The sequence below is a fragment of the Sycon ciliatum genome, chromosome 6 (genome assembly GCF_964019385.1).
Source record: "Sycon ciliatum chromosome 6, ocSycCili1.1, whole genome shotgun sequence".
In the NCBI taxonomy this organism is placed as follows: domain Eukaryota; kingdom Metazoa; phylum Porifera; class Calcarea; order Leucosolenida; family Sycettidae; genus Sycon; species Sycon ciliatum.
Window position 1 is genome coordinate 33508831 of NC_088648.1, and position 22721 is coordinate 33531551.

The 22721-nt window shown below is 45.6% G+C and overlaps 1 protein-coding gene across 1 annotated transcript in view; it reads left to right on the forward strand.

The window, feature by feature from the left end:
- Positions 1–22721, forward strand: part of LOC135820245 (uncharacterized) — a 107506-nt gene that overhangs the window by 69086 nt on the left and 15699 nt on the right. Inside the window, exons 11-15 of the mRNA XM_065333562.1 lie at positions 484–546; positions 3649–3912; positions 7728–8006; positions 11486–11650; positions 12616–12828. Coding sequence (XP_065189634.1) covers positions 484–546; positions 3649–3912; positions 7728–8006; positions 11486–11650; positions 12616–12828 — 984 coding nt within the window. The remainder of the gene's footprint in view (positions 1–483; positions 547–3648; positions 3913–7727; positions 8007–11485; positions 11651–12615; positions 12829–22721) is intronic.

A 22721-nucleotide genomic window follows, 5' to 3' on the forward strand; every position in this document is an offset into this window, starting at 1 on the left:
TTATATCACCGCCTTCATCTTTTTGCGAGAACTGTGGCAATACGCCCAGTGAGAAGGCAGATTTTGCCTGTTCTTCTGGTGAAGTAAAATAAAGCTAAACAAACAAACACACTCCTTCTCTTTCTATCTACTGTATAGCAGGAAAATTTCGGACGGAATTTTTTTTCGTACGTTTTCGTACACAGCCTCTTTTGTGCTAAAATTAATTCCGTACTAAAATTTGTTCAATTGAAATTATGTACACTATACATATGCATACTTCTTGCGAACACGTGTATTTAGCATGCAGCACTGTACGAAAATATAATCCGTACGAAAGGTCGAAATTTGGCTTTGTCCGAAAATTTCCTGCTATACAGTATCTTGCTTAATCTTACTTGCTAATCGTTTGTGTGCAGTTATGACATGCCACTAACGTTCCCATCTTCTGTGCCTTGTTCTTGTCCTCCAAATACTTTCTCGGTGCTCTTTTTGATTCTAAAGCTGATGCTGATGCCACTTCTGGAGATTCCACTGTCGGACAACAATCTCCAGTGCCTACACCAGGTGAGATTGAAGGCATTGAATTCAACTTGCCTGCGTCATACTACTTCCTCTGCAGCACCGAAATGTGTGTGTTATCTTTAAAGTTCCTGTAAGCCGTCATTCATAAAGTGGAACAATTTACGTGGAAAACTGGATCCACGACCCTAGAGAAGGAACTGACATCTTCCAAAACTTGATTTTGATCATGGCTTTAACTTGTTTGATCAAAATATCTCCTACATCGTGTAACACATTCAAAGGTATTTTTAGCTTCCACGACACCTTCATTTGTGATGCCAGTTTGCGGAGCCGGTACACACATTCCACACTTATGGTTTCTCTACTTGCAATCCGGTACGCAGCAGCTGCTTTTCCACGAGGATGTGTAATCGAGTGGCTCTGCCAGCCATGACTCGTTACAGCCTCTGTCAGCTATGACGTCACTGTTATTACAGTAACCATGACCAGTTACAACCTCTGTCCACCATGACTTGTTACAAACTCTGTCAACCATGCCGGACTTGTTACAAATTCCGTCAACCATGACCTTTTACAAACTCTGTCATCCATGACTCGTCACAAACTCTGTCAACAACGACTCGTCACAAACACTGTCAACCATCACCGGTTACAATGTGCCTGTGTCACCTCTGTCAACCATGACTGGTTACATGCCATCTCAGTATGTGCATATGTAGCGGGCCGCAGTCTCTCGGAAGCAAAGATACACAAGGGTCTCAGTGAGCACACTGTTGTTTATTAAAATCTGAACTGAACTGAAATGAACGTAAATTAACTGGCAATTGAAATTTAACTATAACTGGCATTGAAATTAACTGGCAGTGAAATTAACTGGCATCAAAAGAATTGTGAGCAGCAGCTTGTTGTATACACAGGCAGACTCTGTACGTTAATGAACGGGATACGCTTACGTACGGGGATACGCTAACGCACGGGAATATGCAAAATGTACGCAATATGCTATACGCTAAACACTATACGCTATACGCTGTGAATGTCACCATCGTGCCAACGCTACACCTCCCCTCTCAAGTACAATCACGTCCTCGTGATTCGAATACTAGGTGATAGCCGGACACCAACAACTGGCTGCTATTAATTTTAGAAGAAACTGGCGGCATGTATGGTCGCGTCGGGACAACCTCGACGATAGGAGATAGGCAGAATGGATGTCTTTCATATACAGGTGTGTATTCGTGAACATTATAGTAGATCGCGAATTACTGGGGGAGCGTCAACCGGAATATGACAAATAATATCGGAAATGATAACGTTTGGAATAGACAGAAGAATGAACTGATAAACAAATCATAAAATAGCAGCACACCAGGTTCACACAATCTCACGGGGTCAAAAGGGAAAAGAACCGTCCTCCAAATAGGACCTGAAAAACGACAGCACTCTTGACAACCCCTGCACAACCTGCCAGCAAAACCGCAGTTCAAAACCGAACCCAATACACTTATATGGGGCATTGTCACACACATTGTCCCAGGTTAGCTAGGTAGACCGTGGCTCGCTATGATCGGACGCCTACAAAACTAAACTGGATTCACACACTCGCATAAAGGAAGACTGCAGATAATAGGAAGACTGAAGGAAGACAGGAAAGAAAATGCCACATCTGGAATTAGATTATGTTGGGCATGGAGATAGATCGGGAGAGACGTTGCCTGAAATCAGTTCTGGTTAGTAATGGACGTTGCGGGCAGCAGTAGGAGGAGCGGCGGCTGGTGCAGCAGGCTGGGCTATGGTGGTCGTATAGCGCTTGTATCATTACTGCCAGGAATCAGACTGTCGCCCGATGTTGCCACGGACACAGCACACGTTGTCTTTCTCGTAAGTCCACCAAACTCATCCTCGAAACCTTTCCTCTCGTCAACAACACGCAAGTCCAGGTCGATCAACAAAGCACTCAAGTCTCACTTCTCCACATCAGCAATAAGAAGTCCGAACCAGAATGCTATCGCCAGAAGTAGTCCGCAGAAATCGCGCAGCCGTTGGTGTGGGTCAAGCATCTTCAAGGACGGTTGGTAGGTAGAGTCTTCTTACTGCCCCAATGCTATGCTATGTGCGTCACCAAATTTGTAGCGCCATTGCTACCAATGTAAAACAGGTGGGGTCGAATCTAACAAAGTTCACTTTAACCACCGCTGCCACCAACTTTGTAGCTTCCTACTGCTGCCACCAATTTGGAGCATCTTAGTGCCCATACACAATCTAAGCATGCCTGGTCACAGGTCTCTAACGACAATGTAGGTGATTATGAACTGCTTTACTGAGACAAGGGAATAAAACCAGGGAGTAAATAAAATATTTTGATGAGTAAGATTTCTGTTGGGGGTGTAAGGCCTCGTGTGCGTTATATGCGCATACATGCCCAAAGACTGCAAGATCATGAACATATGTGTGCGGATTAGTGAAAACCATCAATAGTGTTTGATATCAAAATTCATTAAAAAGTGACGTTGGAACTAACTTTTAAACAAGTGAGATTTCTTCGTTATTGCAAGTGCATTTTGGGCTGTAAGGCCTCCTCTGTGTTATGTGCGGATATGATAGCATATCCTGTTGTTAACCTGTGGATTTCGGAAAACTTATTGGCGATTCGTTGTAATGCAGTTCACAGCTATTGTTCTAACGAGCCTCAAGTATAAGGTTTCTTTAAATTGGTCGGTTTACGTGTTCCAAAGATGACCGCTATCATTCCGTATAGTATTCTCGGTGCTTACTAGCAACACTAGATTTATCCATTTCTGTAGAACGTTTTCTCTTCCAACGAGGAGATCGCTTCCCATCACCTAGTTAGATTTAGCACTTAGTTATATATAAGGCTTTTACAGTGACATACCTTACAGTTCCACCTCCAAATAGGGAATAATCACTTAACATAATAATAGTGTTTTTCGATTTTGACAGCATGTTACAAGGCGAGGACGCGTAGTGCTCCTGACTACAACCATAACCCGGTTGCTGTCAAAATCGAAAAACATGTTAAACTACCAAGCAAGGCTTCTGTATATACCATAATAATAGTGGTATGGTAGATGTGAATACAAATTATTGTTAAACTTGAGCTCTCTGATTTGTTTTGTCTCTTAGAGGTGAATAAGACCAATCCAGCCTTCACTGAACATACGGGGAAAATGGTTGTTTTCTACCTCCCAGCTGTAAAGCATGGCTACTCAAGACAGCTGGTGGGGATTGGACAACATGGCTCGGTGTATGTTTCGCAGGAATTCAAAAATTCTTACGTGGGTGACCGTAGCTATATGTTTCTCAAATCAGGCTATGATAGGTATGGTTTCCAATATGTTCGTTACAGCGATGGTCGTACGTCACCTGTCGGTGCCGAGTTCTCAGTGGGTAAGTACTTAAGGAGTATAAAGAGGACAACTGATGCTTTTGCAATACCGGTCTCATTATGATTATTCAAGTAGCATTTAGAACAATATTTCCTCTTGTAGTTTGAGGTGTGTACTTCGAAAAGGCGCAACCTATGCAGAATGGAGAAGCTCACCATACTGAACAATGCCCAGAACCTCGAAGAGCGTGAGCAAAAGAAGCGAACTAGTATCAAAATGCCACCACAAAAAACAAATAATCACATAAAAAAACTTCACACCTAGGGTGACATAGTGGAACAAGTTCGTAGCCAGTCAAAGGATTTTTATTTACATGTCTATGAAGGTGCGCATGCCTACATTGAATGGAAGAGACTTGTCATTGGACATGTTCAGTCCGTTTGGTTTGCGAATTCAAATAAACACAACCAAAACACAAGAAAACAACAACAACAGCAGGCAGAGAACATAGGGGACTACAAAGGGCGTGGAGGTGCTATACAGATGTGTCAGTGAGGTGAAGTGCGCTCCCCCGATCAATGTCCTCGGGATTAAGGCACACATCACGCATCACGGAGAGAGGGAGAGATGAAAGACTGTGAGTGAAAGAGTGAGAGCCTGAGAGCCAGAGAATAATGGAGAGAGAGAGAGAAAAATGGGGGAGGATGAGTGAGGGAGGGTAATTGAGCGTGTGAGTGGCAGATTAGTTCTGATGGGTATGGCAATGGACCAGCAGCTGTGTTACTTGCAGTGGGGGGGGGGGGGGGGAGGTGAAAGATTGAACAACAATACCCAGTTTTCGATCGGCTTGACTGGAGATGGGGAAGGTGTTAAACACAGATCATACAGCTCAGCAAAAAGAAAGGATGATGGTTTGCGAGAAAGGACTTTCAGTATCCTCTTATTGTGGACTTCCAGGGTACTCATCATAGATTTACTTAGTAGGGATGACCAGGCGGTTGAGCAATAGAGAAAATGGGGGAGAACATAGCAATGATAAAAAGGCGCAGGCATTCAAGCGGTAGGTGCGAGCAGTGAGACACGAGGTAGCCAACAGCTTTACGGACTTTGCTACAGATATAGTCGACATGTCTACTTAACGATGAGTAACACAGCTACTCTGTTACCCAGTTTGACAAGTTAGATAGGTGTGTCCAAATCTCTCTCTCTATCTCTCTCTGTTTCTCTGTCTCTCTGTCTCTTTCTCTCTGTCTCTGTCTCTTTTACTCTCTGTCAATCTCTGTCTCTGTCTCTCTGTCTCTCCTCTCTCTGTCTCCTCTCTCTCTCTCTCCCTCTCTCTCTCTCTCTCTCTCTCTCTCTCTCTCTCTCTCTCTCTCTCTCTCTCTCTCTCTCTCCTTCTCTCTCTCTCTCTCTGTGTCTGTCTCTGCCTCTGTCTCTGTCTCGGTCTCTGTCTCTGTCTCTCTGTTAGCCAGTTTGACAAATTAGATAGGTGTGTCCAAAGGTCTCTCTCTCTATCTCTCTCTCTCTTTCTCTCCCTCTCTTGGCCTCTCTCTCTGTGTATCTACCTCTGTCTCTCTCTCTGTGTCTTTGTCTCTGTCTTGGTCTTGGTTTCGGTCTCGTTCTCTGTCTCGGTCTTGGTCTCGGTGTCGGTGTCGGTCTCGGTCTCTTTCTTTCTCCTTCTGTCTCTCTCTTTCTTTCCCTCTTTCTCTCTCTCTCTTTCTCTCTCTCTCTCTCTCTCTCTCTCTCTCTCTCTCTCTCTCTCTCTCTCTCTCTCTCTCTCTCTCTCTCTCTCTCTGTCCCTCTGTCTCTCTCCATCTCACTCTATCTTTATCTCTCTGTCTCTCTCTCATAATCCTGCTTGCTAATCGACTGCATGCCGTTATGACATGCCAATAACGTTCCCATACTCTGTGCCTTGTGCCTTTCCTCCAAATATATTCTTGATGCTGTTTTTGGTGCTGATGCTGATGCTGATGCTACTCCTAACGATGCTACTGTCGCACAACAAACTCCAGTGCCTACACCAGGTGAGATTGAAGTCATTGAATTCAACTTGCCTTCGTCATACTACTTCCTCTGCAGCACCTAAATGTGTGTTTATTTTTTAAGTTCCTGTAAGCATTTATTCATAAAGTGGAAACATTGACGTAGAAAACGGGATCCTAGAGATGGAAATGTCATCTTTCAAAAACTGCCGTTGATCATGGCCATGTTTGCTCAAAACATCTCCTACATCGAGTAGCAAATTAAAAGGTTTTCATTAGCGTCCACAATAGCTTCACATGCGATACAAGTTTGCGGTTGTACAACAAGGAGTGATTTTGAAAGTAAAAACCCTCAGGAATGCGATGCAATAACTTTCAAGTCCAGAAAACGAACACAGATTTCACTATTTAGCACTAGTAATTATTTGGATTTATTGCCGATCAGGCAAACTGTTGCAATATGCAATTAATCAGATCCTTGCACGGGAGTGGCTCCCTCAGGTAAGTTGATACCAGGTTCGTTCTCTGGGTGGCATGTAGTAGTGTTACCAGTCACAGCAGTGTCAGCATTGTCCCACGTATTGCAAATATCGACAAGTGCAGGCTGCACCGCTGGCTGTACACAGTACCTGTGCACCACGACCTCTACCGTGACGACGGCCTATTCCACGGCCGGATCCTCTCTTTCTGCCACGTCCCCTTCCACCATTAGTGGTACTCATCTCAGCGACACTGTCGTCGTCTGTGACATCCATGTCACTCTCACTGGCGCTGCTTTCACTCGCCATGTCATCGTCGCAGTCGTCGTCAGAAAAAGTCGAAAACATCTGCAGGCAATACCAAAAGTCGCAGGGTACGCACTTTTCCCAAAGCGCGATTTTCAAGTCGCGATTTCCGCGATTTTTATATTGCATCACACAAAACAATTGTCGGCACCCTCTGCGCGTACATCTTGGCTACCAGTAGGGAAAATCCCAGCTCTCTGCGGTGAACCAGTACAGCGCTGTGCGCATAGAAGTCGAAATTTTGCGTACAAACGGTAAAGGGTTAACAATGACTGGTTACATACCAGCTCAGTATGTACATACACAGTCTAAGCATGCCTGGTCACATGTCTCTAACTACGTGATTATGAACTGCTGTAAGACATGTGAATAAAACCAGGGTGTAAATAAAATATTTTGAAGAGTGAGATTTCTTCGTTATAGTAAGTTCTGTTGGGGCTGCGAGGCCTCATAGTTATGTATTATATGCGCATATGCCTGAAACTGCAAAATCGTGAATATAATCTTCTTGTTGACCTGTCCATTTTGGACAACTAATTTGCGACTCTTTGTAATACTGTAAACAGCTATTATTCCAGCGGGCCGCAAATATAACGTCGAAAGCGATGTCCTTAAATTGGCCGGTTTACGTGTACGAAAGATAACGGCGATCACTAATCACTACGACTGCACCTGACTCATTCGCTATGATACGCGTCAACTATGATACCCCTCGGAAGTTCCCACCTTGCTCCCCTTATGTTCAGACTGCCCATTATGGAACCATCAGTTGCCTGATGATCGTAGTAATACGTGAAACTCAGAGTTGTGACAAAGCTTCCAAACTCTCCCTCTTGTGTATCACTACAAATATAATTCTCGGTGCTTACTAGCAACAGTAGATTATCCATTTCTGTAAAACGTTTTCTCTTTCAACGACGAGATTTCTCCCCGTCACCTAGTGAGATTTAGCACTTGGTTATATAATATAAGGCTTTTACAGTGACATACCTTACAGTTCCACCCCCAAATATGGGAATAATCACGTTACACAAAAACAGTGGTATGTTAGATGTGAGTCACAATTATTGTTAAATTTGAGCTCTGTGATTTGTTTTGTCTGTCAGTGGTGAAGGAGTTCAATCCAGATGTCACTGATCATACTGGCGCACTGGTAAGAGTCCACCTACCAGCTGTAAAGCCTGGCTACACAAGACAGCTGGTGGAGATTGGACAACGGGGCGCGGTGGATGTTTCGATGAGATGGAATTCTGAACGGCCGGATGACACCACCGACTATGTGAAACAAACTCCAGGCTTTCATGTCTACGGTTTCCAATACGTTTGTGTCATCAATGGTCTGAGGTCACCTATCGGTGCCAAGTTCTCAGTGGGTACTCCCCCTGGTAAGTACCTACAGATCATCCTTTTGCAACACCGGTCTACCTTGTTTATGAAAGTAACACATATACTTCCTCCGCGTCATCGTAATTGTCGCAGTTTGACTAGTGACTTGTCACTTGTTACTGACAACTCTATAAGCTAAGCCATTCAAAACTTATTATACCGTATGATAGTCTGAAGACTAGAGTAACGTTCCAGGACAGTTGGACTGAGAGTTTTCATGCAGAGATGAAGTCCTCGTCGTGCCTGATGTCAATGGACGCAAAAATATCGTTCCGAAATATTTCAAGGAATGTTGAAAGTTGGTCGCGCCTCATCTCAAACGCTTTGACTTTCTCCACAGGACAAGAGCTGCTATGCTTGTCGTCTGCTAGCTCTGGATGATTTCTACTTCGGGAACGGACACGATAATTTACTTTTACTTTCCCAACGAAGCCTAGTAAGAATACAAGATCCTTGCGAGGTCGGTTGATTATCGTCAGCAGAATCACCTCGATCTTGAAATGCACTTTTTTTAGCCGTGGCATGCCCATTTATTTTAGCTGTGTGGTCACAACTCATGCAGGTAAGTGTACTATCACGTCCAGCGCGCCCTCTTTTTCAGCATCACTGGTATACCATGGTACGGCACCTGCGCGTGCATCATTAGCACTACATGTAGAGTCTGCACGGCTCTTGCAGGTACAATCATGTACTGAGTGTCTCAGCCAGAGCGACAATTTTTATCGCTATTGCAGGCATTTAGTTTGCTGACCCCTCGATGTTTCTCCAAGCGCTGCCACTTGTTCCACGGAGTCATTCTCACCCCAACTAAAGTAAAACAGTGACGAGGCTTGAGTGAATGGCCATAAGCACGAGAAATGTGCAGGCTGCAACGCCTGACTGATCTCAGTGAGTCGAAATTATCATCGCAGCGACATCAGCGAAGAAATTGCGTCTAGTTCAAAAATTCCAGCTTCCAATAACAGAAAATAGAACTTTGCCGTAACCCTATACTGATGACTATCGCCTATGTCCAATTCCTTGCCTCTGGTACGAGTGCTGGTGAGTAAATACCCCGTTTTATATCAAAAGTCAAACTGCGACAATTTCGATGACGCGGAGGAAGTAAATTTAACGAGGAAGCAAATGTAACGATTTAACATAATTATATTTTCGTAATTATAAGTTCTGTTGCGGGTGTAAGGCCACATTTGTGATGTGCGCGGATAACCATGAAGATTGCGAGAAAGTAGTCGTATGTTCTCAATAACCTATGGATGTTGGGGTTTAAATTTGCGACTCATTATAATAACATGTCTTACCGTGTTTGGATCCCGTTCTGCTCGATGCGGTAGATCACAAACAATTTGATATCGCACAAATTGATCTCAGCATCGTGCGTACGGTATTTTATATTCGGAAAATCCCAAAGTGTCTCTGTGTGGCCGTCCTATGCCACGAGAAACTCCAATCAGGCTCCTATGTCCTCTGCCTTCATGATTGAATGCCCACTTCGTTTGAACAACGAACACAACAATCGAGGACGGCTTTGCAATGAAAAATACAGCTATACTGGAGCTGAAAAAAAGAAGAAAAAAACGTGCTCAGGATGAGACTCGAGTACACGCATACTCTCCCAGCAGGTGAAACGCAAATTTTTGTGAAAAATGCGTGACGCCGACTGACCAGTAATTTCGCCTGACGAGCACCACTTATATAGTGCTCTCCAGGCACAAACATCACCAGGGATACACACTTACAGAGACGCTCCGTTTCCAGCGCGACAAACACTGATGGACTTCTCGTGTGCTCTGGATGGCAGTCGTGAGTCAGTCAAGTGGCAAGTAAAGTCGACGGAATAGCGCGAGCTCCGGTGTGGTGAGCAAACCCTTTGTTATTGTTTGTTTGTTTATTTACAGTCAAAGAACAAACAGGCAACTTTATAGGAAAGAGAAAAACCAAGGAACTACAAGTTACACTATTAGCCAGGTAGTTGTAGAACGTCAGTACCGTCGGTCAGTGTCGTGCAATGTTATCCCATGACTAGCTGATTGTTTAGTAACTGGTGTTAGTGGACAGTATAGCGTAACTTGTAGTTCCTTGGTTTTTCTCTTTTGTATAATGAGAGAGCTTGGAAGCTCAGGGCCCTACGCTATGCTTTTTTGCCTTGATGACCTAGACAAAAAAAAGCATAGGGATGTTATAAATTCTTTAAAAAATTCCTTTTATTTTAAACATAACCTGGGATTCGAACCCGCATTATCGCGCGCCCAGCATGCATCCCCCTTCGCATACATACTAATTCTTCCAAGTTGCTTCACGTCATGATCTTGCATTTGAAAGCCCTATTTGAATATGCATTGTGGCCAGCCGTCTTTGATTGTACGGTACGGTACGGGATAGGTACGGGACAGGTACGGGACAGGTACGGGACAGGTACGGGACAGGTACGGGACAGGTACGGTCGAGGGTAACACGCACCGTCTACCACCTTGATGACGGCAAAAAACCGAAAAGGGATGTTATAAATTTTTCAATTCTCCTATTTTTTTCAGGCATTACCTGGGATTTGAACTAGCACTATCGTCCTACATGCATTCTACCGTACACTTCGCATTCATACTCATTCTTCCAAGTTGCTTCACGTTATGATCTTGCGTTTGAAAGCCCTATTTGAATATTGCGGCCAGCTATGTGTGGCCAGCTGTGTTTGATGGTACGGTACGGTACGGGGCAGATACGGGATAGCGCCAGGCGTGACACAAACACGCAAACACACACACAAACAAACAAACACCAAATTAAAGCTGTGTGGACCATGGCTAGCACCAGACGTTACTGAAGTAACGTCTTCTGCATAGCTACGGGAATAAAGTATTAATAGCCTTTTAGGCCAGTAAAGGAAATGATAATAAAGCGGAAAGGGTAGTTATTGAAAAGCAGCATGTGCTGGGAGGGATCGCATTTACCCTGTTTGTGCCCTACATTTTAGCCCCCCCCCCCCCACCCCTCCCCCCCCCCCATTGAGAGGATTGAACATATCGGTAAGGAATGTGCTGCATTTACCCTGTTTGTGCCCTACCTGTTAGCCCCCTCCCCTCCCCCCCCCCCCCCCCCCCCGCCACCGACCTACGGCCCTCATGCGAACCTTTCAGGCACTAACAAGTCAAAAGGCCCTCCCTGACATGCACTAACCTTTAATAATGTCAACAGACGATATCACTTTTGCGTGTTGCAGTCAATCTGACATCTCCTCCCGACCTGCTTTCAAACAAGAAATCTGCTCACTGCTGATTAACTCAATCTGCTCCTGCAGCGCTCACCCTCTCCCATACTTGTAAAGTTCAAAGTGATGTAAATCACTTTCCAACTGTTTAACCCACAATCTCACCTTCTCATCAATTTATCTCTTATTGGCGATGGTGCCATCGTGAGAATAAAGAATTCAAACGTTGTTGTCAACTGTCAATGTGTCTTCTTCCTCTTTTATTTGTCTCAGAAGGGAAGTGTGGTGTCGTCCCAACTATCGATTTCGGAGAGTATCAAGTAGTCGATGCAGGTGTTGGAAACGTAGCTACTTATCACTGTAGCCCAGGCTATCACATGATAGGATCTGGTCTGGTGATCTGCCAAGAAAATGGACAATGGTCTGAAGCCCCTTCATGTGAGTGTAATAAGGAATACTTCTGATAGAAGAAAGGGGGTTTCAAATGTTAACCGCTCTGTTCATTTGCTATTCACGATCTGCGATGTATTCTATTGTTGATGTAAAAATTTAGAATTATCTGCCCGCCTGTGTGGATTCAATACCTAAGAATGCTCTACAGCTTTGTGTTCCGCTTCTGTTCAATCGGATGAGAAGTCCAATCCTGAAGTACAGCCTGTGAAAACAGATCACGGACGGTCAGCCAGACTCCCCCCCGTGTAGATAGTGAAAAGTATTTCAAGTAGTGAAGTGAGCCCTACAAGTTTTTTTGGCTTCTTGACACTACAGAGAAGAGCAGGGCAATGATTATGGCTTAGTAGTGGCACTCCAACGACAGAACATTACGAAACTGTCCACTGTGCACATGCTTTGCTCTCTGTCGCTTACTCTCTGCAACAAGAAAACTGTGTACATAGATGTCCCTGCATTCAAACCCAAATAGCCAAACCCGTTGTTAGACTGAAAGTTGTGCATGTATTCATAGGATAGGAAGGTAGTTCGTTCAGAGTGTTAACTAGTCATGGTGTTTGTAGGACTTTGACTGCGTACTGGGGATCTGACTGCATATAGATGAGTCAGTGCACACCATCCAACTGTTTACAGGTTTTAGATTGCATAGTGGCCTCCCGACTGTCTATAGTGGCCTCCCGACTGTCTATAGTGAGATGAATACCTCCTGATTCCAACATACAAAGTTCTTTTCCTCAAGTTCTCTCTTTTCCATTCCCTAAACTTGTGAATATTTGATTCTTTGGGTCTCCAAGTGAACTAGTTTGTGAGTGAAATGTGTGAGTACAGGGATGGCTGAGTCCCACTGGCTCGTGGTGACAGTCAATTTTTTGATTTTTTTGCCATCTCCTATTCCCACTCCCTGACCTGGTGAATATTTGCTACTAATAATATATCATGTTTGATATGCACAGGTCATTCCTATTGCCAACCATTGCTTATCCCTAATGGTCGTATTGAAGAGGTACTAATTAACTATAATGGTCATAATGGCAGTTCTCTTCCTCTTGCCCAAGTTGAACCAAGATGTGAGCGAGGTTTTGATAGTGTGGGTAAAGCAACTTGCTCGGGAGAGCGGGCAGGATGGGAATATGAAACACCATTGTGCGATACCGTGAAAAATGTCCGTAAGTACATTCATAATCTCCTATTAAATCAATCTCTGGACAGTTAGCTACTTGTTGCTTGTTAGGTCTTATCAGAGGATTAAAGAGTTTCGCTTATGAGCGGATCCCAGTCAAGGTGAGTAAACAGATGAGCTCTAAGGCTCAAAGAACAGCGTGCTCTGACTGCCACAGATATCATAATCATTGTATGATGATCAATGGTTAAAGTTAATTTTAACTTCTTTAGATATGTCCATTCTCCTACATATACCGTAAAGTACCATTGATCCTCCCCCACTCTTATTCCCCCCCCCCCTCGATTTTCTGTCTCTGAAGTGACTTCAGAATTATACAGTAGAGAAATTATGCATCTTTCTGTACTCATGTCCATATGCATACAGCCAACCTCGTACTACTTTCTAGTGCGCAAACAAACATTCCGGTGAGAGTCTGTGTGCATGTGTGCGTCGAGTTTGACCTTTCTCACCTGTTTGCGTCTGAAAGATACAACACCGCACTGTCGTACAACGACACTGCACCAAACAGCCTTGATCGAATTCCCCCCCTTCCCCCCCCCCCCTTGAAAATCCAGCTGGGAAGCGACTTGGCGTGGGGGGCGGATCAACGGTACTTCACGGTACATGTATCTATTCAAGTCATAAACACTTCCCTTACATTCATGAAAATGCAAACGGATAAGAAGTTAATCAAGTTGATATGTGTGCGTTGCCTGATGATCGTGACTATGTGAAACTAGGAGTTGCAACACAGCTTCCCCCTCCCTCTCTTTATTGATAAAGTGCTCGGGGGGGGGGGGGGGGGAACTCGCTACTTTGGCCTCGCGTATGCACACATTGTCATACCTGATGATAATCTGTCAGTCTTTAACGGTGAGGGGTTTGACCATCAAAGGTATGAGCTAGAAACTGACGTGTCTCCGCCGACAGCGTAGGTCAGTAAGCCACAATTCCCTCAACACTCTTACTAGATGTTAATCCTCCAACAGCTCCACGAGCACCAAACGCAGCCTCAACATCCCTGAATCTAGATGCTCCCTCCTTTCCGTACCACGCAGCACCACACAATCACACAGCTAAGAATAATACAGCTATTACTGGAGAGTGGAAGCAGTTTTTGGAGCTCCGTATTTTTTAGCATAATAGTCCGCTCCCAGTCCGTATGGCTGTGGATGCACAGGTAGTAAACTAGATCACTTAGAGTGCTGATTCACTACAACCGCCAGGCATCATGGCCGAAAACGGAGCTGATACGGAGCCCTGGCGACAGCTCTCATCATCGACACTGAAGAAGAACACTGTTGTATTCCCCTCGCGAGCCCAGGTAAGCGTGGGGGCCTACATAAAGCTCCTAGAAGACCAAAGTATCACCGGCATCATTTCGATGCAGACAACAAGCAGGAGTCAATGTAGACTTACCGTTGAGTCATGTGAAAAGGCCAAATGAGGCATCGGCAGCCAAAAAAATGCCAATATTTGCGAAAAACCGAACCGATGTCGTTTTTTAATCACCGCGATCAAAGCGGAAAGATTTCTTGCGATATGGCTTTGAAAGTGCTTTCCTCTTGGTGGCTTCGCTATAATTTGTTGTCATTGCAGTTGTAGTTTATCCGCCAAGCACTAGGGACGTCCAGGTAGGCGTTTTCAGCCACCATGGAGGCGTTTGCGCTCTGGGTAGCGTCTGAAAATCATGCGCTGAAAAGAGAGGGGAACAAATAATTTCTTGGCGGAACGATTCCGTCATGAATTCTTGATAGAGCACGAGCGACTAGAATATTTGGCAGCTGGATCTCCAGACATACTCCGCTGCCTGTGATAGTCCCCCGCAAGAAGAATCAGGTGAAAGTGAAGAGGTTTCGCTCAGATGACAAGCCATCAGCGGAGGCAGCGCAGACGACGAGTTTGAGAGCTCCGTGACACGAAGTGGCGACGCGGCCAGCAGCGCTGAGAGTGACAAACGAGGTTCAGTACTCCGTGGCGACTATTCGCAGATGGATAAGTTGGTGAGATACGGAGACAGCCCTGAATGAACTAAACCTTACTTGATCATATTTTGTGAGTAAAATTGTTGCAAGTATACATGCATGCTTGCGGTGCGCATGAAATTTGTCACAGTATTATATGTTCCTACGGGCTGCTGTGCGTAGGAGAGCAAGACATGCTTGCTGGATGTATCTGGCTTGGCCCAGCATGCATATCTAGTCTTGTACTACAGTGCATTTCAAAACTATAGACGCGTAGTGTTTTGCAAAATTCGATGGGATATATTTAAATATTTTAAGTTTTTTCTCCAGATTCCGTCTCTGCATCGCTGCACAATTCTGGCTGTATACTTTGTTTTCGCTACAATTGAAGTTTATTTTTAGGCCAGGTTTTCCGGTTTTACATGTAATTTCTGTTTTGAAGGGTTTGACCAGTTTTTTTTAAGGGTTTGACCAGTTTGTTTAGGATTTTTGCTCCTTCTGAGACAGTGCTGCCAGACCATCGCGGGTGCATTTTTGTACGGGTCCTGGTAGCCTCGTGGTTTCGATCCGTGATTTCCAGTACAAGTGTGGGGCATTCGAATCCTATCACGCCTCCTGCTTTTTTTCTCTTCTTTTCTGCATGTTTTGGATCTTGTTCGGTGAAATACAGTAGAGATGATAATTATTTTCTCTTTTTTTTATTTGATTTGAGCCTCCCTGTTCCCTTCGCCTGACACAACGAGTGACAGTGGTTTCACTCACGCCAGTTGCAAGGTGAGTTCGACGACGAGGATTTCGGATACTCAAGCGTCAATCAAAATCCAGCTCTTGTTCGAAGAAACAATGAACACGACTAATCATATCTTTCTCGGCATCACTGAGATTCTTACGGGCCTTGGAAGCCTTTACAGTCAGGCACTCAGAAAATGCAAACAAGAAGAAGATTCATTTGAGACTTTCTTTTGAGACTTTCTCCACTCCTTTTCATTTGCGACTTTGCGTGTTTTGCATCTTTTGTATTTCCCGCGGCGACGAAGAAAAACCTGAAAACACATCTGAAAACCAGAAAACACTCATGCAAAACTCATGGCTGTCGTGCGCTACAGTACGTACGGCTCGTACGTATGAGTTCACGCGTCTATAGTTTTGAAATGGACTGTAAGTTGCAGATTCTTCCCAGCCATGTAAAACGTCAGTTGCTTGGCTTCTTTCTGTCTGACAAGTCTGCATACAACACCAGACTTGCACATGACAGGGATTGAGTTTTCTAGTAACATTGCAGCAAGTGCAGGCAACAATGTTACTTGAATATCAACTAGAGTACGCTGTGCTTCCCTGAAGACCTATACTTGAATATACTCAATTGTTCTCAGTCACTCCATTAGAGCTAGCTGTAACTGCGTTCCATTTTGCCTTTTTGCTGACCATTTTTGTTGACCGTCACCCATCATTTCGGGCGTTCTTTTTACCATCTTGTAAGGTGCCCAGAGCTCCAAAATTTGGCCCATAGATCACTCATTTAGTGGACAGTTCAAAGCCATCAAAAACTCATTTTCGCCAAATATCACCTAACCCTGGTTTTTGCTGCCCATGCCTCAAATTGTTTGTGCTCAATGGCTTCCATTGCAAGGGCGAACGGGTTTCACCACGCTTCGTTTCCGCACCAACAACACAGTTACACATCCATGATGCTCCGATCTGGATCTCAGGCTGTGTTTACATGAAGCGTTTCAACCCGGGTTGAGTTCGACCCGGGTCAGATTTCAACCCGCCATGCACACAAAATGAATGGAGCGTTTACATGACGCATTGCGCTTGACCCGGGTTGAAATTTCGCCCCGGGTTGATTTCAACCCTCCCCACAGGGGAGGGTTGAAACCAACCCGGGTCAAGAAAATCGTACAAACGTACTTCTGTGCGTATCTCGCGACACGTTTGAACGGCACTGCAGATGCAAATTTCGCGCGAACGGATTCACGTGACCATGCAGGACTGCAGAAGTGGACTTTTGGCGGCATATCAGTATTTGACCCGGGTCAACTGTCTTCATGTAAATGCTCACGTCTTTTGTCTATCGTACAGACTTTCAACCCGGGCTGAACTCGACCCGGGTTGAAATTTCTCATGTAAACACAGCCTGAGACGGTGTGCTCAAAGCTGCTCTCTCACCGTACGGAAAGCTTATTGGTGAGATCAAGAGTACGGGGGGGTTATGTACTCTTGGTGAGATGCGCAAAATCAAACTTTCAAACGGCACCCAAACAGTAACTGGTGTGCGATTCGCCACGTTCGAACTATAACTTATAACCAGGCACTATAACCAGGCAGTTCGATCCCGTCGTACCTGCGTACGACAGAAGGTTCACACGAGCTCCGCATCATCTACGACGGCCAGGTAGGCACGTGCAGGCTATGTGGCCAGCTAGGTCACATCGCGCATACCTGCCAAAACCGTCGCAGGCACACACCTCCACACATGCCGGCAGAGAAGGCAGCAGCACTGGCAGCACAGAGCGGAACAGCGGAGCTGAAGCTGACTCTCACCGTACCGACTCGGCACCAAAAGCATCCCAGAGTTTGACCCACGCCAGCGCCGTATCCCAAACGCCCTCCGACGGTGCCAACACCACACCAAAAGCAGACCTGCTCCCAAGCCTGCACCCATTCGACCCAGTCAACGACCAGTACGAGTCGTACGAACACGACATTAGGGAGGTTTAGTTCCCACGTAGCGGAAACGCGTACGTGGGTGATCCACGTAAAGTGGATGAAGGGCATCCACGTTGCAATGTTGTGTTTAGTCACACGGAACAAGCAAAAGCATGAAGCGAAAGGCCCAAACCTGGCCAAAGACGAAGCTACCCGGGCCTAAGAAGCTCATCCAATATTTTTGATTTCGTGCTTCGGAAAATTCTTCAGCTGAGCACCCTCACAGCTCGCACAATGCGCTCCATTCTGATTCTCACCCACGTTCTGGCGGAACGTGGGTGAGCCTCCATACACGGTATGTCGTGAATCAGAAAACGTCTGTACGTGGGTTACTGAGTATCACGTGGTACACACACGTAAAGTACCCACGGATTACGTGGGACTAAACCTCCCTATTGTATCGCCCATGTTGGCAACCAGCACGACCGTGCACCCCGGAACGCCGCCAGGCAGGACAAATACAAGTACGCCAACATCCAACTCACCGCACACCAACACAACTACTCCGAAAACAAAGTGTTATCACCCAGATTCGGCACGTGCTGAAGACCTCCTCTCCTCACTGGTGACTAACACAAACATGTCTAAACAGCCAGCAAACCCCTGGATTACCTCCGAACGCCGCAGGAGACCCAGTCCCAATGCAGAATCCTCACCTGATTTCAAAAATTCCAAAAAACAAAAAAGAGAGCAACAACATCGACCCTGGCCAAACCCCAACCCCTTGCCCCAGCACAGGGCTCACGCTTCAGCCCACTGGTGTCACAGGATACTCAATCTTAGCCTACAGACTCTGTAACGTTGTTCTCCACACAATACGGAGGATTAGCAAGACGAAATTCGCGTTCGCGTTCGCTCCCCAAGGAAAGTCGAACTCAGTGACGGAATTCGCGTTATGAGAAGGATTAGCAAACAGAATTTGCACATGCATGACGTTGACACGACGTACATTGTGTACAGACAGTACAGCGTGGTAAATTTATGACTGCCCTGACACGAATCCGCGAATCGTGTTCCGACTACTTTTCCGACCGAAAAATGCGAAGGTTCGCAATCCAGTTCGCGAACTGAAAAAAGTTTGCGAACGCGAAAGCGAATTTCGTCTTGCTAATCCTCCGTAATATCAGTGAGAACATTACCTTCAATAGCGGAAATACCAAAAAAACGAAACAAATTACAAAAAAATAATAAAAATAATGGAAGTCGCGAATTTCATCTGCTCGAACGTCAGGTGCCCGTTTAACAAGACGGACAAGCTTAGCCACGTGGCAGAGTTGCAACAACCGTCAATAATCGCCATGCAGGAAACCTGGGCGGATCCATCGGACAGCGATGGGATGTACGCCATCAACAGCTACAAACTCATAAGAGCGGACCGGGACACCTTTGGTGGAGGAGTTACCACATACATACCACACAGCTGCCAACATGAGACAATTGCCATTCCCATGACTCAAGCAGAATGTATTTGGATTAGAATAACAGCCGGCCAAGCCTCCCTTGTGGTAGGGAACATCTACCGTCCCCCACGGTCCGACCCGGCAGAGTTCGTGATGGAACTGGAGAGAGCCATAAAGCTAGTTGAAAGACCCCAGGATGAGATACTTCTCCCTGGCGATTTCAACGCCAAGAACTGCTTATGGCACCCCGGCGACACCACTGATGCCTTAGGTGAGGACCTGCATTGGCTGTGCGAGACTCGTGGCCTCACACAACACGTCTCCTTTGCCACCCACCTACGCCAACACACATCTACATCGTGCCTTGACCTGGCCATCTCTAGCTTCAGCCGCAATAACATCACCATCACAAGCCTGCCCCCTATGGGTTCCTCTGATCATGTTGTCATACAAGGCAACCTACGACCCCAGCAGCACACCACCCACAGAAACAATAATACCAATAATAATAATAATTCAAACGGTAGTTTGGAGGCGGTGGAAAAAACAGTTTCGTAATCAATATTCGCATGCAACGACGCAAATCCACACAATTCAGTAGACACTTCCTTTCTATCAAACGTTTTCTTTCCCTTCTCTTCAGGATAGTACAGGAATGTTGGAAATTTGGAAAAACACATAACTATAATAGAAAAATAGAGAACAAGTCAACACTTCAACATAGGCGATAAAATGGCTAAAGTGTAAAAAAAACTCGAAAACAAAAGCAGCAAGTTGTAGACAAACACGTTGAGCACATCAAGAAACACTTGTCACACTTTCACGAGGTGTGACACCAAACAACTGCAACGATAACACATTCTCCTTCTGTACACATAGTTCTGGATCTAGGTTACGAAATATACAGAGCTTCTAACACAGCAAGATGTAACTTAGACCTTCCACGAGTTAAAACCGAAAAGACATCATCACTATACAACTCACGACAATTAGCACTTCCCGACAAATGACGCTTGATGGACGATGTCCGATCATTTAGCTCTGTCACCTTCGACGTTTGTCGTTGTACTCTTCCGTTGGGCTTGTTGACACCTCCAACGTCCTTCGAATTCATGGTCGTTTTCGTTTGACTCCTCGGTCTTCCTCGTTTCCGCTTGTTGATCGTTGTTGCCACTTCCAGTACCGACGTATTCAAATCTCATGTACTTCGTCTCTTCACCTTGCTTCTGGTAACTCTTCCGGTGTCCGTGAGCTCCGGTGTCACATTGGACGGTTTTCGGGATGGTCTTCCTCGCTTCCTCACGCTAGTCTGAGATGGGTCAATCTCCCCACCCGTCGAGGCGGAGGCGCACATGCGTACATCGACACTGGACGCAGACAAAGGCGCTCAAGTAACCGACTGCACAGCACATTTTGGAGGACGGCCACGACGAGGACGAGTACCACGTGCGTCAACAGGGATAAGACCTAACGGCACGTGTTGACGGATGCGTGCGCCCAGGTGCTGAAGAGTTCTACCTACGTACCGATTTTTAAATTCTCGGCACTGAAAAAATAGATAAGATTGCTTCTACTAAGGGTAGGTAAAATGTCCTTCTTCACACTGAACGCGTAGAGCTAAATGAGCTAAATGATCAGACATCGTCCATCAAGCGTCATTTGTTGGGAAGTGCTAATTGTCGTGAGTTGTATAGTGATGATGTCTTTTCGGTTTTAACTCGTGGAAGGTCTAAGCTACATCTTGCTGTGTTAGAAGCTCTGTATATTCGTAAACTAGATCCAGAACTATGTGTACAGAAGGAGAATGTGTTATCGTTGCAGTTGTTTGGTGTCACACCTCGTGAAAGTGTGACAAGGGTTTCTTGATGTGCTCGACATGTTTGTCTACAACTTCCTGCTTTTGTTTTCGAGTTTTTTTTACACTTTAGCCATTTTATCGCCTTTGTTGAAGTGTTGACTTGTTTTCTATTTTTCTATATAGTTATGTGTTTTTCCAAATTTCCAAAATTTCCTGTACTATCCTGAAGAAAAGGGAAAGAAAACGTTTGATAGAAAGGAAGTGTCTACTGAATTGTGTGGATTTGCGTCGTTGCATGCGAATATTGATTACGAAATAATATTACTAATAATAATAATAATGAGAACTTAGAAGTTGCGACTTCGGCGGTAATGTCATGAAGTTGGTTGCTCCAACGAGGAGCACACGCTTCTTGCCGAACTTGACACTTGACTGACTCACGACTGCCATCCGGAGCACACCAGGAGCACGTCGCACCTTCCGCTCGGCAAACCTGAAAGAAAGCACCACTCCCTGCTCAATACACAGTGTTTCGGGGAATTCACCCCTCATCAGTTGAGCTTCCCGAAACACTGTGTATTGAGCAGGGAGTGGTGCTTTCTTTCAGGTTTGCCGAGCGGAAGGTGCGACGTGCTCCTGGTGTGCTCCGGATGGCAGTCGTGAGTCAGTCAAGTGTCAAGTTCGGCAAGAAGCGTGTGCTCCTCGTTGAAGCAACCAACTTCATAATAATAATGAGAGCAGTACTACACAGCAGAGCACCTCCAGGACATACCGTTGTAGAGCGAGGAACGCATTGCTTCCCTGCGTGAAGCTCTTGCTACCTGCAATCTGCAGTACGATCCACATCCCACTGACCCTCAACCAGTAACCTCATTCTGGAACTTCTGGAGAGACCAGATGCTGAAACTAGCCGTGCACCACTGCCAAGTGACCAGAAGCAAATCCCGCAAAAATACTATGCCCATTCGTCCCTGGATGACGAAGGATCTCCTCAGCCAGATCAAAACAAAGCACAAACAGTTCTGCACCTACAAGGCGACCCAATTAGACTCAGACTGGAAACTGTACACAGCCCAGCGTAACTGAGTAACCACTCTTTTGCGACAGTCTAAGTCCGATTTTGTCCAGCAAACAACGCCAATGGGTACAAACCTCCACCGTCTACGGAGGCACCTAAAGAAACCGCCTAAGCAAAAAATTCCCACACTATCGACAGCCAACTCCACTGCAGCCACGGCCATGGAGAAGGCAACAGCTCTCAACAAGTTCTTTATCTCCCAAAGCCAACAGTCCATTGACAAGACCGCCTGTACTACACCAGATATCAACACTACCCCTGACATCAGTCATACTCTAAATACAATCGCACCAACAGTGGAAGAGGTCGAGAAGCTTCTAAGCAGTCTAGACACTGGCAAGAGCCCAGGCTTTGACAACACCCCAACTCGGCTCCTGAAAGAAATTGCAAAGGAAATCTCCCCATCTCTCACTAGTCTCTACAATCTGTCCTTCAGAACCGGAGAAATACCACAGGATTGGAAAGACGCAACTATTACACCCATCCCCAAGTTGGGCAACCCCTCCCATCCTACCAACTACCAACCAATCTCCCTGCTCAGTATAATATCAAAAACACAAGACAAGTAGTCCACTCTCGTCTGTACAATCACATTGCACCGCACTTACCCTCCAACCAATCCGGCTTCAGGAAACAAGACGGGACTGAACTGCAACTCGCACGGATCGTCCACCAGATATCCACAGCTAGGGATGTGGGGAAGCATGTTGTTACGTGTTTCTTCGATCTCAGTAAAGCCTTTGATCGTGTATGGCATCAAAGCTTGCTGAAAAAGCTGAGCCACTATGGTGTCAACGGCAAGGCTCACAAGTGGCTTGAAGCCTACTTGACAGGACGCAGACAGCGGGTGCAAGTTGAAGGCACAACATCCGCCTTCATACCAATACCAGCGGGAGTGCCCCAGGGCTCTGCCCTGGGACCACCTCTGTTCCTGGCGTACACCATTGA